This window comes from Phyllobates terribilis, unplaced genomic scaffold (genome assembly GCF_046119375.1).
Source record: "Phyllobates terribilis strain yellow unplaced genomic scaffold, ASM4611937v1 Scaffold_8__6_contigs__length_399053987, whole genome shotgun sequence".
Lineage (NCBI taxonomy): Eukaryota > Metazoa > Chordata > Amphibia > Anura > Dendrobatidae > Phyllobates > Phyllobates terribilis.
This window is the reverse complement of record NW_027362768.1, coordinates 221,859,749-221,878,268: the sequence shown is the minus strand read 5'-3', so window position 1 is coordinate 221,878,268 and position 18,520 is coordinate 221,859,749. Positions and strand designations below refer to the sequence as shown.

At 41.4% G+C, this 18,520-nt stretch overlaps 1 protein-coding gene across 3 annotated transcripts in view; it reads right to left on the bottom strand.

The window, feature by feature from the left end:
- Positions 1 to 8,042: 8,042 nt before the first annotated feature.
- Positions 8,043 to 18,520, bottom strand: part of ATF6 (activating transcription factor 6) — a 168,012-nt gene continuing 157,534 nt past the window's right edge. For 2 of the 3 annotated variants that reach the window (XM_073644072.1, XM_073644074.1), the window contains one exon: positions 8,043 to 8,891. In XM_073644072.1, coding sequence (XP_073500173.1) covers positions 8,683 to 8,891 — 209 coding nt within the window. In that variant the 3' untranslated portion in view covers positions 8,043 to 8,682. The remainder of the gene's footprint in view (positions 8,892 to 18,520) is intronic. The other variant, XM_073644073.1, reaches the window with a different exon arrangement.

The following is an 18,520-nucleotide window of genomic DNA, read 5'->3' as shown; positions in this document are numbered from 1 at the left end:
GCCGCAGCTCCAGGTAGGGGTCTCTCTCCAGAGGGATGATAGGCCTGTCCACCCCAGGGAACAGCCACCGCTGAACCGTTGGGGCTGCCACCCAAGACAGGGGCAAAGCCCCCCGGAACATTCAGAGCGCCATCCTCTGCCGGGTGTCCATGGGAATGGCACCCCACGCAGCCCTGCCATCATCTTCAGAGTGTTGGTGGGCCTGCAACCCCAAACAGGGGCGCAGTCCCACGGCAGTCTGGATCAGCTTAGGGGCGCAGACCTGGCTGTAGCAAGAGAAGATAGGGCTGCCACCCCAGATAGGGGCGCAGCTCCCACTGCTATCCGGTGCAAGAAAGATGCCCTCGCATAGCTGACGCTGCAGCTGCCGTTCCCAGATAGGGGTGCTGCTCGACAGTCGTCGCCACATCCAGCTTCATACGGAGTTCTTCCATGAGAAAGCCTGCTATAAATTCTCTCCATCAAGGACAGGAACCCAAACTGAGGCGAGAGAGAGAGCTGCCTCTTTAAAGCCTGTAGATTTCCTGTTCTTGGTGGGCAGATCCCCACTCTCGTGGAGCTGTCAAGGTCGACGGATAAAAACTCATTTTAATATTTTCTAGGTAGACTTTTTTGTATGATTAGTGGTATGACAGTAGTACACGCTACCTTGGCATTACTGCTGAGCCCAGTGATTCACTACAGCTGTCACATGTTGTGCAATTGTTATTTTACTACTGGAGCTTGACGACAAAGAAGCGAGCAACAGCGGAGAGGCGTTAATGAAGCAGGTGAGGGTGAGTAACAGCGAAGCAGAGTTTATTATTTTTACCACGGACAATGCTATAAATTGTAAAAATAAATGATATCTAGAAAAACAGTTTTAATTAAATCAATCCCATTTCAAGGTTTAGTGATTCTTAAAAATGAAGCTTTATAAGATAACCAACAGAGTTTAAATTTCAATATGCCACAAACCTAAAGCCCACTATCACTACACATACCTGCTACCAAATTTTCTTAAAGAGTAACCATCGTTTTAATTTTTATTTCATAAATCAATAGTACACATAAAAAGAAAATTTGTAATATATCTTATCAGAGAAATCGGTTTCTTTCTCCTCCATGACTGATCTTTCATTCTCAAAATTCTCAATTTTTGGTTAAAATCTGTATTCAGTGAAGACAAATTGTTACACTGCACATATGGGAGATGGCAGCTACTACTGATGAGCATAGGCGGATTATAATGAGGGCAATCTGGGCTACCGCCCGGTGTGTCTATGGCCAGATTGCCCTCATTATATGTCCGGCGCCGCGGCACATACGGCAGACAGTGGCGGGGGGGGCCCCGAACCGCTCCCCCAGCAGCGGCGCACGGCCGCTACTTCTTCTTCGGCCGGGTCAGCACTGCAGCTGTTAACTTCCCTGTGCTGGCCCGGCCGCGTCACAGCTAGGAGACACGGCCCTGTGCGCGGCCGTGTCTCCTAGCTGTGACGTCATGCAGTTCGGGCCTGGCCTGCACTGCTGCACCAGAGAGGAGCAGGAGGACTGGAGCCGGTGGATGGTGAGTGTGTGTGTGTGCGTGCGTGCAGGCAGATATCATTGTGTGATGTCTGTTTATATGTATTTTTGTGTTTCAAATGTGTTTATGCGTGTATGTATATGTTTGTGTGTGCGTGATTGCGTGCGGCCTCCCGCTGTCTCTGGGGGGGCGCAGCGCGGCCTCCCGCTGTGTATAGATGGCGCCGCGCGGCCTCCCGCTGTGTATAGATGGCGCCGCGCGGCCTCCCGCTGTGTATAGATGGCGCCGCGCGGCCTCCCGCTGTGTATAGATGGCTACGCGCGGCCTCCCGCTGTGTATAGATGGCTACGCGCGGCCTCCCGCTGTGTATAGATGGCTACGCGCGGCCTCCCGCTGTGTATAGATGGCTACGCGCGGCCTCCCGCTGTGTATAGATGGCGCCGCGCGGCCTCCCGCTGTGTATAGATGGCGCCGCGCGGCCTCCCGCTGTGTATAGATGGCGCCGTGCGGCCTCCCGCTGTGTATAGATGGCTACGTGCGGCCTCCTGCTGTGTATTGATGGCACCGTGCGGCCTCCTGCTGTGTATAGATGGCGCCGTGCGGCCTCCCACTGTGTATAGATAGCTACATGTGCTCAATATTGAGTCATACAACTAATGTAAGGCTATGTGCCCACGATGTAGAAATGCTCCGGATTTTTTTTTGAGCGTTTCCGCATCTCCCTGGCAGAAAAAAACGCATGCGGATTGTACATGCGGATTGTACATGCGTTTTTCCTGCCAGGGACATGCAGATGTGAAGCGTCCTTCACAAGCATTTCTGCATGCGGGTTGACAAGCGCTTTCCAAACGATTTTAGCATCACTTGGAAAGTGCTTGACAACTTGGTCACATTATATAAATCCATGCAAGCAGCATGGATTTATATAGTGTGACCGTAAAAGAATGGTAAAAAATAAATATATACTTACCTTCTGATGTCGGCGGTTGCGTGACCTGTCACATGACTAAATGACATCATGGCAGGTCCTTTTCAGACCATCGCGAGCTGCCGGCAAGCCAGGACGCATCGGATAAAGACATCAGAAGGTAAGTATAATATTTATTTTAGTCTTTTTTTACAGGTTCTATGGTACCCGGGTCCGGAGGAGAGTCTCCTCTTCTCAAACCCGGGTATCATCCGCACATTGAAACGCATGGAATGCTCATGTACAGATGCAGTGATGCGGATTCCATGCGGTCCAATGCAAGTCGATGGCGGAGAAAGCGTCGCGCTTCCGCAAAATAATTGGTAGTGCTGCGGATTTTTCCGCAATGATAATAAGCAGCGGAAATTTCCGCAGCATGTGCATAGCACATGCGGAATATCATTGGGAAACATGGCAGTCCTTCTACCAAGCGTTTTTTAAGCGTTTCTGCAGCGGAATTGCTGCTGCGGAAATGCTTAAAAAACGCATAGTGGGCACACAGCCTAAAAATATTATTATAATTAATATTGTGCCAAATTAATTTCACGTGAACTATTACATGATCTATCACAGGGGATCATGTGACATGTGATACATCAGGTGTGTGTGTGTGTGTGTGTGGGGGGTGAGAGGGTATGGGTGGAGGGAGGGAGGGGCGCGCCTTTTAAACTGCCCGGGGCCCTTGCTACTCTTAATCCACCCCTGCTGATGAGATTCTATGGAGATAGGAGGAGGGAAAAGCTAGAGACAGAGCTCCTCCCCCCTCCTATCACTTTATGTTTAGAATATTATCAGTAGCAACTGCGATCTCCTATTTGAGTAATGTCAAAATCTGTCTTCACTGAATACAGATTATATGATTTAAGAGGTTTTTTTTTTTTTTTTTAGAACGATTCAGTCCTGGAGAAGAAGCAGATTTCTCTGATAAGATATATTACAACGTTTCTTATTTTCATGTGAACTATTGATTTATGAAACAAAATGAAAATGGTTACACTTTAACCCCTTAAGCCCCGAGGGTGGTTTGCACGTTAATGACCAGGCCAATTTTTACAATTCTGACCACTGTCACTTTATGAGGTAATTACTCTGGAACGCTTCAACGGATCCCCCTGATCCTGAGATTGTTTTTTCGTGACATATTGTACTTCATGATTGTGGAAAAATTTCTTCGATATCACTTGCGTTTATTTGTGAAAAAAACGGAAATTTGGCGAAAATTTTGAAAATTTTGCAATTTTCAAAATTTGAATTTTTAAGCCCTGAAATCAGAGAGATATGTCACACAAAAGAGTTAATAAATAACATTTCCCACATGTCTACTTTACATCAGCACAATTTTGGAACCAAAATTTTTTTTTTGTTAGGGAGCTATAAGGGTTAAAAGTTGACCAGCGATTTCTCATTTTTCCAACAAAATTTACAAAACCATTTTTTTAGGGACCACATCACATTTGAAGTCACTTTGAGAGGTCTTTATGACAGAAAATACCCAAAAGTGACACCATTCTAAAAACTGCACCCCTCAAGGTGCTCAAAACCACATTCAAGAACTTTATTAATCCTTCAGGTGCTTCACAGGAATTTTTTGAATGTGGAAGAAAAAAATGAACATTTAACTTTTTTCACAAAAATGTTACTTTAGACCCAATTTTTTTAATTTTCACAGGGGTAACAAGAAAAAATGGACCCCAAAATTTGTTGTGCAATTTCCCCTGGGCACGCAGATACCCAATATTTGGGGAAAAAACACTGTTTGGGCGCACGGCAGGGCTCGGAAGGGAAGGAGCGCCATTTGACTTTTTGATTGTAAAATTTGCTTGAATAATTAGCGGACGCCATGTTGTGTTTGGAGAGCCCCTGTGTGCCCAAACTTTGGAGCTCCCCCACAAGTGACCCCATTTTGGAAACTAGACCCCCCAAGGCACCTTTCTAGATGCATAGTGAGCACTTTGAACCCCCAGGTGCTTCACAAATTGATTCGTAAAAATGAAAAAGTGAAAAAAAAAACACTTTTTCATTTTTACGAATCAATTTGTGAAGCACCTGGGGGTTCCAAGTGCTCACTATGCATCTAGATAGGTGCCTTGGGGGGTCTAGTTTCCAAAATGGGGTCACTTGTGGGGGAGCTCCAATGTTTGGGCACACAGGGACTCTCCAAATGCAACATGATATCCGCTAACAAAATGTCGGCTCAAATTGTTAGCGGACAGCATGTTGCGTTTGGAGAGCCCCTGTGTGCCCAAACATTGGAGCTCCCCCACAAGTGACCCCATTTTGGAAACTAGACCCCCCAAGGCACCTATCTAGATTCATAGTGAGCACTTGGAACCCCAGGTGCTTTACAAATTGATTCATAAAAATGAAAAAGTGTTTTTTTCTTCACTTTTTCATTTTTACGAATCAATTTGTGAAGCACCTGGGGGTTCCAAGTGCTCACTATGCACCTAGATAGGTGCCTTGGGGGGTCTAGTTTCCAAAATGGGGTCACTTGTGGGGGAGCTCCAATATTTGGGCACACAGGGGCTCTCCAAACGCAACATGGCGTCGGCTAACAATTTGAGCCGATTTTCCATTCAATTCGTTAGCGGACACCATGTCGCGTTTGGAGAGCCCGTGATGTGCCTAAACAGTGGAGCTCCCCCACAAGTGTCCCCATTTTGGAAACTATACCCCTCAAGGATTTTATTAAGGTGTATAGTGAACATTTTGAACCCAGAGGTACGGCACAGAATTTGTTTACATTAGGTCATCATATTGAATAAGTTGTCATTATTCTTGAGCGCAAGTGCTCGCTACTTGAGTTTGCATCGGGTACTCAGGTATGCACCATGTACAGCGTGTGCTCGAGTGACATGCTCGAGTCCCTGCTCCGCATGTTTCACGGTTATTAGACACCCAAAAAAAAACATGCGGGGATCGCTCGTGCATGGCAGGCAATCCCCGTAAAGTTTTTTTGGCCGCGAAGCATATGGGGCAGAGACTCGAGCATGTCACTCAAATACCTACGATACTCAATGCATACCAGAGCACCTGATGCAAACTCAAGTAGCGAGCACTTGCGCTCAACACTAGTCGCCATATCGTCATCTTTTTTTCTTACTTTTGAAAAAAATCCCAACCCCAGCCCTAACCCTAGCACAACCCTAACCATAGCACAACCCTAGCCCCAGCACAACCCTAGCCCCAAACCCAGCCCTAACCCTAGCCCAATCCTAACCCAAGAGTTTATTTTTGACGCTGTTCCTTGTGCGGTATAAGTGATTAGACGACTTTATTCTTCAGGTCGGTGTGATTACAGCAATGCCAGAATCATATGGGGTTTTTATGACTGACACACTAAAAGACGCATTTTTTGTAAAATCTAGTTTTTGCATCGCCATATTTTGAGAGCTATAATTTTTCCAGATTTTGGCAGACAGTCATGTGACGGCTCGTTTTTTGCGGGATGACTTGACGTTGTTATTGATGCCATTTTCAGGCACGTGACATTTTTTGATCGCTTTCTATTCCGATTTTTGGGAGACAGAATAAACAAAAACCAATAATTCAGGAATTTTTTTTTATTTTTTATTCTGTTCCGCGTGTGGTAAAATTGATGAGGTAGCTTTATTCTTCGGGTCAGTACGTTTACAGCGGTACCACATTTGTATCATTTTTCTATGTTTTGGCGCTTATACACAATAAAAGCCATTTTATAGAAAAAAATATTTTTTAGCATCGCTTTATTCTGAGAGCTATAACTTTTTTATTTTTCGGCTGATGGAGCTGTATGGCAGCTTGTTTTTTGCAGGACGAGATGACGTTTTCAGCGGTACCATTTTTATTTATATGCGTCTTTTTGATCGCGTGTTATTCCACTTTTTGTTTGGCGGTATGGTGATAAAGCATTGTTTTTTGCTTCGTTTTTTTTTTTTTTTTTCACCGTGTTCACTGAAGGGGTTAACTAGTGGGACAGTTTTATAGGTCAGGTTGTTCCGGACGCGGCGATACCAAATATGTGTACTTTTATTGTTTTTTTTTTTTTTTTTTATAATAATATTTATTGATGGGTACATTATATTTTTATTTTTGGTGGATTATTTTTTTTATTTTTTTTTTTATATTTTTGCAATTTTTTTTTTTTTTTTTTTTTCCACTTTCAGACAGTTTATACACTTTATTACTTTGTCCCACTCTGGGACTTTCACTTTTTTTTCTCTGATCACCTGCATAGCATAGGAATGGAGCACCATCCCTATGCCATGCAGGCTGTCAGCGGTGCACAGTGTGAAGATTGTTTGGAGATGCACTGCGCATTTCCAAACAATCTTCCTGCTGTCTGGTGACCCGGATGTTGTCATGACGACATCGGGTCGTCATGGCAACACCCGGGAAGCCTTTGCAGACTGCGCTGGAAGCCGGAAGAGGAGGTGAGTATCGGCGATCACCTCCCCTTGCCCCCGCAATGCCGCGATCGACTTCGATCGACTTCGATCGCAGCATCGCAGGGGTTAATGTGCTGGGAGCGGTGCAGGACCGCTCCCTGCACATAGTACCGGGTGTCAGCTGTGACAATCAGCTGACACCCGGCGGCGATCGCGCCCGCACAGCCTGTGTGCGCGCGCGATCGCGATGACGTACTAATACGGGTCTGGCTCTTAAGTCCCAGGGCACAGACGCGTATTAGTACGTCAGATGTTATTAAGGGGTTAAAGGATCACTGGATTTTTTTATTGTATTCAGCGTCTATTCAAATACTTACAGTATGGGCAGGAGAGCCTCATTCTTAGTCTTATAAACTTTCAGTGCACTCAGAAGACACTTTGCGAGACATCACATCATAAATCCAATCACATGATGCCGGAGCAGCGTTGGAAACAGCAGAAGTTGACAACCAGCAAGTATTTGAAAACTCTCTACACAAACACTCATGATAGCCAACAGGGAAAAACAACAAAAGTGAAAAATGCCAGTGTGGTCCTTTACAGCACATTTATGCTGCCTTCTATGAGGGCATCATGACGTAATGACAGTAAAGCAAGTTTTACAGTTAATATGCTGCACACAAGGCAAGCCTGTTGACAGGAGTCCAACGTCTTTATGAATTATGTCATCAACTTGGTTATTAGTAACTGATTCTATACAGCACAGGCAAAAAACTATAAAATCAGCATTTGTGGATGGGCAATCCCACAGCTTATGAACATGTTGAACTAATAAAAATGTAGATTTCACAAAAAATTACATCATAGTCACACATCAATGATGCAATCTGCAATGAGTGTCTCGCTACATCCTGCTTCCCACAGAGATGGCAGCATAAAATAACTGACCAGTTCCCTTCTAAACCTTTTATTTTCAGTAGGATTCTCAAAGCTTTATTGAAAAAAAGATTGATTCCTTCTATGGATGTACACAATACGCAAAAAATAAAATATAAAATCAGCATGATCTAGGACAGACAATAGAGTAATATAAATACATTATTTGTCTAAACAATTTAGAAAAAAGGCAATGTATCATTAATATAGAATTGTTCCTTCACCTTGTACATCAGGCCGTCTTCAAATTAATAAACATTATACTATAGTAAACCCATTCCCTTATTATCTTCTAATTAACTAAACTAACAGTGCAATGATATAATCAGCAGGATACACACTGCATTATAGCATGCCAGCCATATACTCAGTAATATAAGTTACAGAAGGCAGCAAGGTGTAGTTTCAAGTTTATACAATGATACTTCGTGATAAGCCCTCGTCATCAGCAAGTCATTCTCTTATACAAATCATATTTGTAATAAGGTCTAATGAAGCTGTGATGGTGTAAAGTCTTGGACTGTATTTGTATACACTTACAATTATTTGTAATTGTATTTGTATAGAATTACAGGTTAGGTTTCAGGTTTTCAATGAGAAAAAGTTTACAAATTTAATCGCTTTAGGATGACTGTTTAATGGACATGAAAAAAATACAAAAATAAAATGTATTAAGATTTTCATCATGCCTGCAACTAAGCCTTCTAAACCTTCTAAGAGGTTGTGTAGAAATGCAGCTGAATCAGTCCTTCATCTGATGGCATAAGTGACATGTAGGACAGTGAAATATTTTTTTGCCAACAAATATAAATTAAGTACTGCAAACATTCACACCACTGGCCTTATAGCCTCTCTAAACTAAAGGGATTCTTGGAAACGTCATCTAGAAACTTGACCTTGTTTTCCCATTAAATTGCAGACTTTGAGATTGTGCTTACAACACGGCTGGGCTCAGAGCTTGAAGAGGCAGAGTTGTAGAAAGAATTGGTTTGGTTGTCACGATGCTCTCTAAGAAACGGTGGGATGGTTGCAGACTTTACATGCAAAATCCTTGTGTCCATGACTTCACAGTCTATTTGCATCATCACTTCATATTCCTGCTCGTTAATCACATTCTCTGCAGGAAGACGAAAAATAGTTGGTTACTGGTTTAAGAACACAAAAAAAACTAATCAATTTCAAATGCAGGAAACATTAAAAAAAAACTAATCTTTATGTACTGTATGTAGTAAAATTTAACTTTTACAGAAGAAAATGTTTTGTGCCTTGCCCGCAGTGCTTACATTTCAAACCTTGCCTGAGGCTGCCCTGTTAGTCTTGGGGCTCGTTTAGACGAGTATATTAAATAGGTATGTGCTGTTCGAGTAACAATAGCACAACACACTGACCAATGTAATTCAATGGGAATGTTCAGATTACATTTAAAAGGTAAAGACGTAAACAAAATGTATATACATCTGGATCCCATAAGGATAATCTGTGTAGAATCCATTTTTACGAATATGTTGCCAATAGCAATCTAGGACACTGTACTTGACACTCATACATTTTAAACTATTGTTGTATAAAATCTGAAGCCGCAATGGGAGACACGGATGGCAATGACGGTGAAAATAGTCTGTTGATTTTTCATACACACGTGATCCTGGATACATTGGCAGGCATAATGCATTGCAATAGAGAAGCACAAATAAAAAAAATACACACACAAAACTGTATCTATATGGAGAAATAAGTATTGAACAGGTCACCAGTTTTCTTAGCAAATATGTTTCTAAAAGGCGCTACTGACATGAAATTTTCACCAGATGTCAGTAACAACCCATCCGATCCACAAATCAAACCATAGGTGTCCATTAATTACATTATGTGTAATAATGAGAAATGACACAGGGAAAAATTATCAAATAAAATACTCCATTGCTGAACAAAAAGAATGTTCAAGCACGTTTAGATTTTGCTCATGAACATTTAGAAAAGTTTGAAATATTTGGAGAATATGAGACCAAAATTGAACTCTTTGGATGCCAGAATACTGCGTGTTTAAAGGCCAAAAGGCACTGCATATCACCCTAAAAACCCCATACCAACAGTGAAGTTTGGATGTGGGAACAACATGGTGTAGGTCTGTTTTTCAGCACATGGCACTGGCAAACTTCATATAAATGAAGGAAGGATAAATGTACCAAGAGATTCTTGAAAAATAATCTCCTGCCTTTTACCAGGCATGATGAATCAAGGGTGGACCTTTCAGCAATATAATAATACCAAACAACACAGCTAGGGAAACTCTCAATTGGTTTCAGAAAAAGAAAATAAAATTGCTAAAATGGCCAACCACCTGAACTGAGTTTATTAGAAAATTTATGGAAAGAACTAAAGCTCAGAATTCATAGAAGGAGCCAATAGAATCTTCAGGATTTGAAGAGCGTTTATGTGGAAGAATGGGCCAAAATCACACATGAGTAATGCATGCAACTAGTTTCTTGATACAAGAGGAGTCTTGACGCTGTCATCACCAACAACGGCTTTACTTACAATTAAGTATTAATTACATTTCAGTAAGCGTGTTCAATACTTTTTCCCTGATTCATTTCTCATTATTACACAACTTAATTTATGGACATCTATGGTTTGATTTCTTTGCCTGTGTGGATTGAATGGGTTGTGAGAAACATTTGGTGAGAATTTCATGTCAATAGCGCCTGTAGAAATATACACCAATCTCTATCTGTTATACAAAATGTTCAAATAGAATGCAACAAAAAAAATTCTTAAAAATATATTATGGATGTTCTGTTTTATGCAAAACAAATAGTATCATTGTTAGCACTGCAAATATATAAAAAAAAGCATACAAAAAAGCTTGTTTTTACTATTAATTACTATATACTTTAAATATGACTTTTTTTCTTTTTTAGCACTGGTTGTGTTTAAAGCAGGCTCACCACTTGAGCGTGTTCCATGGACACCCAGCTGACATGTGCAGTATGTGTGTGCCGGAAAACAGGAAGGGGTTAATAAACTACTTGCAGATTTGAATAAAAAGAAAAATCTAGGAAAAAATGTGATATGAACTTGGATTAGGAAAGTGCATATATTTCCACCACAGCAGCTGAGGGACTCTACATTAATATCCAAATTAAACACTGCAACTGTATTTTTCAGCCACCACCTAGTGTACGCATGTAATGATAAGTGGAAGCTTTGAGAATCTCGCAAAACTTAAATGCAGTTAGAATGTTATAAAAAATTAAAAAAACAAGGAAACCATAGGTGGCGGTCTATAAAAACAAAGCTACTAATATGTCCTCATCATGAAACCAGAAACTGCAAGCAGCCTCCGCAATTAATGTTCATGGACAGTGGATACGGAAAGTATTCAGACCCCTTTAAATTTTTCACTCTTGGTTTAATTGCAGAAACTTGGCAAATTCTAAAAAGTTCATTTTTTTCTCATTAATGTATACTCTGCACCCCATCTTGACTGAAAAAAAACAGAAATGTAGATTTTTTTGCAAATTTGTTAAAAAACAAAAACTGAAATATCACATGGTCATAAGTATTTAGACCCTTTGCTCAGTATTGAGTCGAAGCACCCTTTTGAGCTCATACATCATTCCCAAGAAGACTCATGGCTGTAACAAGTTTTTCACACCTGGATTTGGGGATCCTCTGCCATTCTTCCTTGCAGATCCTCTCCAGTTACGTTAGGTTGAATGGTGAACATTGGTGGACAGCCATTTTCAGGTCTCTCCAGACATACTCAATAGGGTTTACGTCAGGACTCTGGCTGGGCCAGTCAAGAATTGTCACAGAGTTGTTCTGAATCCACTCATTTGCTATTTTAGCTGTGTACATAGGGTCATTGTCTTGTTGGAAGGTGAACCTTCGGCAAAGTCTGAGGTCCAGAGCACTCTGGAAGAGGTTTTCATCCAGGATATCCCTCTCTGTACTTGGCCGCATTCATGTTTCCTTCAATTGCAACCAGTTGTTCTGTCCCTGCAGCTGAAAAAAACCTCATAGCATGCCACCACCATGTTTCACTGTTGGGATTGTATTGGGCAGATGATGAGCAGTGCCTGGTTTTCTCCACACATAAAGCTTAAAATAATCACTAAAAAGTTCTATCTTCGTCTCATCAGATCAGAGAATCTTATTTCTCATAGTCTGGGAGTCCTTCATGTGTTTTTGAGCAAACTCTATGCGGGCTTTCATATGTCTTTCACTGAGGAGAGGCTTCTGTCAGGTTACTCTGCCATAAAGGCCCGACTGGTGGAGGGCTGCAGTGATAGCTGACTTTGTGGAACTTTCTCTCATCTCCCTACTGCATCTCTGGAGCTCAGCCACAGTGATCTTGGGGTTCTTCTTTACCTCTCACCAAGGCTCTTCTCCCACGATTGCTCAGCTTGGCTGGATGGCCAGGTCTAGGAAGACTTCTGGTGGTCTCAAACTTCTTCCATTTAAGGATTATGGAGGCCACTGTGCTTTTAGGAACCTTGATTAATGCAGAAATTCTTTTGTAACCTTGGCCAGAACTGTGCCTTGTCAAAATTCTGTCACTGAGCTCTTTGGGCAGTTCCTTTGAGCTCATGATTCTCATTTGGTCTGACAAGCACTGTGATCTGTGAGGTCTTATATAGCCAGGTGTGTTCCTTTCCAAATCAAGTCCTATCAGTTTAATTAAACACAGCTGGACTCCAATGAAGGAGTAGAACCATCTCAAGGAGGATCACAAGGAAATGGACAGCATGTGACTTAAATATGAGTGTCTGAGCAAAGGATCTGATTACTTATGACCATGTGAAATTTCAGTTTTAATTTTTTAATAAATTTGCAAAAATTTCTACATCTGTTTTTTTTTCAGTCAAGATGGGGTGCAAAGTGTACTTTAATGAGAAAAAAATGAACTTTTTAGAATTTATCAAATGGCTGCAATGAAACAGAGTGAAAAATGTAAAGGGGTCTGAATACTTTCTGTACCCACTGTATGTTGGACGGTCGATTGGCTTCGGGTACAAGGATGTCTCTATTTCATTGTTCTGTAGCTTGATGGTGTCCAAAAAGTTAAATTAGACAAAATGTTACACCTATAGTAGTACATTTAGTACGGTAATAGTAATTACATAACTAGTATCATAATTAGGTTTGATCCAGGGTTCTAGGACTGATCTCCTTTTCTCGGGGTCAAGAAGGAATTTTTCCTTGTGATGTAAATTAGCTGAATGTGTTCTGGGGTTTTTGCCTTCTTCTGGATCAACAGATGTAGGCACAGGGATTTTAGTAACACCATTATTAGAATCACAAGAGTACTACAAAAGATTAAATTAACTAAAAAAATTATAAACTGGTTCATCTGTAATTGTAATAGTGCAGAAATAATAAAAATGGTAATACATTTGTGAGGCCTAGTCCCAGTTGGTTAGTAAGTTAGTGTAGTGTTAGTGTAGGGAGTATAATTGGGGGAGAAGAATTGAACTTGATGGACCTAGGTCTTTATTCAACCTACATTACTATGTTACTATGTTTCAGTTGCTTTTCAGGAATTAATACAAAGTGACATGACAGGAATGAAAAAAAAAATATTTTTACCTCTTAACAGGTTTCTAACTTCTGAACAGGCCACTATAGTTGGAAGACGTTAAGGTCGACATTTGGCTATGAGTTGCCATGTCAACATTAGGACCACACGATCAAGATCTCAGGGTGCCGATAGGGATAAAGAAAGAGCACCCACAATCTAAAGCTAAAATCAATTATCTTATAAACGGCCCAAATCATCAGAAAATATATAGTCCCAGAGACATAGCAAACAGATTTAAAGATTACTATTCTTCGCTTTATAATCTATCATCAGACCCCGATCATATAACACCAAACCCAGTAGACAGAGTCTTTTTTATCTAAACTAAAGCTTCCTTCCCTGACTCAAGATCAACTAGATGCACTGAACGCTCCCCTCAATAGCATAGAGATTAAGAAAATCATCCAATCCTTACCATCGCATAAAGCACCAGGTCCAGAAGGCTTCTAAAATATGTACTACAAAGTTTTCACAGACCAGTTGACCCCCTTTCTAACAGAAACACTACAACATGCAATGTCCCAGGGCTCATTCCCAAAGGAGATGCTCTCAGCCACCATTATTACATTACCAAAGCCTGGAAAAAACCCTGACACCCCACAGAAGTTCAGACCAATATCACTATTAAAAAGCGATCTTAAGATCTCCGCTAAATATTTAGCATTACGCTTAGCCTCCATTCTTCCATCTATAATTTTAATAGCTCAAACAGGTTTTGTAAAGGGGAGACAAGCAGCAGACAATACAAGGAGAGCCATAGACCTGACTGATATAATGAATAAATGTAAGGCTTCGGCAGTGTTGGTCTTCCTGGACGCTGAGAAGGCGTTTGACTGAGTAAATTGGTCGTACAGTACAGACCAAAAGTTTGGACACACCTTCTCATTTAAAGATTTTTCTGTATTTTCATGACTATGAAAATTGTACATTCACACTGAAGGCATCAAAACTATGAATTAACACATGTGGAATTATATACTTAACAAAAAAGTGTGAAACAACTGAACATATGTCTTATATTCTAGGTTCTTCAAAGTAGCCACCTTTTGCTTTGATGACTGCTTTGCACACTCTTGGCATTCTCTTGATGAGCTTCAAGAGGTAGTCACCGGAAATGGTTTTCACTTCACAGGTATGTCCTGTCAGGTTTAATAAGTGGGATTTCTTGCCTTATAAATGGGGTTGGGACCATCAGTTGTGTTGTGCAGAAGTCTGGTGGATACACAGCTGATAGTCCTACTGAATAGACTGTTAGAATTTGTATTATGGCAAGAAAAAAATCAGCTAAGTAAAGAAAAAGGAGTGGCCATCATTACTTTAAGAAATGAAGGTCAGTCAGTCCGAAAAATTGGGAAAACTTTGAAAGTGTCCCCAAGTGCAGTTGCAAAAACCATCAAGCGCTACAAAGAAACTAGCTCACATGAGGACCGCCCCAGGAAAGGAAGACCAAGAGTCACCTCTGCTTCTGAGGATAAGTTTATCCGAGTCACCAGCCTCAGAAATCGCAGGTTAACAGCAGCTCAGATTAGAGACCAGGTCAATGCCACACAGAGTTCTAGCAGCAGACACATCTCTTCAACAACTGTTAAGAGGAGACTTTGTGCAGCAGGCCTTCATGGTAAAATAGCTGCTAGGAAACCACTGCTAAGGACAGGCAACTAGCAGAAGAAACTTGTTTGGGCGAAAGAACACAGGGAATGAACATTAGACCAGTGGAAATCTGTGCTTTGGTCTGATGAGTCCAAACTTGAGATCTTTGGTTCCAACCACCGTGTCTTTGTGCGACGCAGAAAAGGTGAACGGATGGACTCTACATGCCTGGTTCCCACCGTGAAGCATGGAGGAGGAGGTGTGATGGTGTAGGGGTGGCACTGTTGGGGATTTATTCAAAATTGAAGGCATACTGAACCAGCATGGCTACCACAGCATCTTGCAGCGGCATGCTATTCCACCCGGTTTGCGTTTAGTTGGACCATCATTTATTTTTCAACAGGACAATGACCCCAAACACACTTCCAGGCTGTGTAAGGGCTATTTGACCAAGAAGGAGAGTGATGTACTGTACGTCTTCTCGGTGTTGAATAAATTTGGGTTTGAAGGTCCAATTATTCATGCCATTAGAGCCCTTTATTCAATACCTTCCGCGAAGTTGTTTGTTAATGGAACCATGTCTGATGAATGCTTAATAACAAACGGCACAAGGCAGGGGTGTCCTATGTCACCCTTGATATTTCTGTTATTTATAGAGCTACTGGCCAAAGATATCAGGCAAAACGCTAAGATTAGAGGTGTAGAGGTACATGGGTGTTCGCAATGTATTTAACTGTATGCACACGATGTGTTACTGACATTGGCTGAACCAGAAACATCTATTGAGGAAGCTCTAAAAACTATTAAATTTTTCGGAAACATGTAATTTTATAAAATCAATGAAAACAAGTCCCAAATTCTCCCTTTAACCATCTCAGACTAAGTCCGAGCCCAACGCCGAGAGAAAATCTCCCTTGATTGGAGAAAACACCACATTGCATACTTGGGGATATCACTAACACCTATAACTTCAGCATTATATGACTCAAACTATCTCCCCTTATTATACACCTTAGAATCAGATTTGAATAAAATTGGTATATATGAGATTTCATGGGTGGGACGCATTGCAGCCTTTCAAATGTTTTCCCTACCTAAGATATTTGTTCCGTACTATCCCAATACTTCTTAAAGAGGCATTTTTTCATCAGATACATAAAATATTAAATGATTTTGTGTGGAAAAATAAAAGACCTCGCTTGTCCAATCACCTGTTAAAATGACCTAAGAAGCTGGGTGGACTTGGTCTTCCAAACATCCTAAATTATTATTTGGCTTCCCAACTCGACCTAGTCAAAGAGTGGTGGAGAGGCAGAAAGGAAAGCAACTGGGTTCAGATGGAATCACACAATGCAGTTTCTAACAATTTACAAGCTGTGTTATGCATCCTTGGTGGAGCAGTCAAGAAAGCTAGACACACTCCCTCTAACGATCTCATGCTTACATAGTTGGAAACTCTTTCATAAAAAAAAGTTTGGACGCTTCCACTCCAATTTTGTTTATAGCCCCATTGGAAACTCTAGAAATCCTAATAGCAGACCTAAACATCCAAGAATGGAAAAAAAGGGGCATAGTACTGGTTAAAGACTTATTTGACTGTTATGCTCTCCATACTTTTGAGTCCTTAGACTCTTGTTTCAAGATCCCTAATAGTGAGTTCTATAAATATCTACGCATAAGCCACGCACTGCAGAAATTGTCATTTCATCTGACAAAGGTAAATTCAGGTCTAAGTTCAGCCTTATCTAAAACAACATTTACTTCAAGGGGTCTGAAGCCTATATATAATTTATTGGAGACAAAAAACATCTTTATTAAGTCAACCCCCTTTTTAACATGGGAAAAGGATTTAAACAAAACATTTCCAAATAATGAATGGTCCAGCTCACTAGCATTAGCCACTCGCACATTTACATGTGCTTCGTACTTCGAATCATATATGAAAACTGTGTTGAGATGGTATTGCACACCATTGAGATGAAATACGTTGTTGCTTGCATCCTTGAAGTTATGCTGGTGTAATTGTTGCTCTAAAGGTTCTCTCATCCATATCATTTGGACGTGCCCGCTAATAGCCCCCATCGGGAAGGCGGTCTTCAAACTGATCTCATCATTAATTCACTGCACAGTACAACCTTCACCATCTTTAGCGCTGCTCTTATTCGGAATTCATTCTATTGATTCTAAATCTAGAATACTTATTGCTCATGTTCTGTTATCAGTGAAAATTGCAATCACTAGATATTGGAAATCCTCTGAGATGCCCACAATGGAAGAAATAATTCATTCAATAAATAGAATATGTATATTTGAAAAAATAGCATATAAAAATAATAAGATGCCTACAGTTATGGGAAATTGGAAAGCTTGGCTAGATCATCCTGATAATATAACTAAGCTTTGACTTTGGTATACTTTCCTAGTTGTCTGGATATATTTCAATTCATTTAGTCCTGTATGTTAAGTTGTTCATTTACAATGTACGTTCAGCTGATAGCTGCTGGATTGTGACCCGTCAGAGGATGCTAGTCTCTTATATTGCAGTCCGGGGCCCCCTCTTGTGCTTTTGCTCTCTGGACCCCGGGGTATCTGGGGCTAGCGTGCCGGAACGGCGGCGTATATCTCAGTGTAGGGAGCTTCTGCCTTGGAGCTCTCGCTGCCAAATGGCCATGCAGCTCCAAGGGAGTCTCTCCACCTCTTCTGTGAAGCGCTGGAGTCGACGCTTACGCGCTGGCATCAAGCACCAGGATGCTGCCAGTCCGGAAGTGGAGCTGCAGGGATCGTATGAGAGGTAAGAATGAAAACTTAATTTTTTAAATAGAATTAAATGATCTTGGGGGGTGGGAGGGGAGCACATGATGGGCCGGGCAGTGGGCAGAGCACATGATGAGCTGAGAGTGGGGAGAGCACATGATGAGCTGGGAGTGGGGAGAGCACATGATGAGCTGGGAGTGGGGAGAGCACATGATGAATTAGGAGTAGGAGGAGAGCAAATGAAGAATGGGGATGAGGAGAGCAAATTAATTGGGAGTGGGGATGGGGAGAGCAAATGATAATGAATTGAAGGTGGGGGCCAACAAATGATCAATTGGAGATGGGTGAGAGTAAATGATGCAGTGGGGGTGGGAGAGAGAGGACATGACAATGAATTGGGGTGGAGTGGGTTGCACGTAAATATAATGAATTGAGAGAGGGGGCATTGAGGATAACGGAGTGTGACTGGTAATGAATTGGGGGAAAGAGTACAAGTTCTAATTAATTTATATATTTATTAGGAGGGGAAAGTGGCTATTTAGTATTTTAGTATTTACAGTCAGTGGTGGCACAGTGGTGGATTACAATTTATAGTTGGAATGGTGGGTCGCATAATAGCTTATTAAATAATAGTGGGTGCACGTCTGTATTCAGCTGCGTAGTGCAGAAGTTGGGAAATGTGCTCTAGATAGGTGTGTTATTTTATGCAGAGACGAGTCCTGGTGGGAAGAAGTGATGGCGGTCTGCGCTGGATGAAGGACTTCAATAAGTGACGTCACCAGTGAGTCTGTGTTTTATCTATTCACTGACACGATACA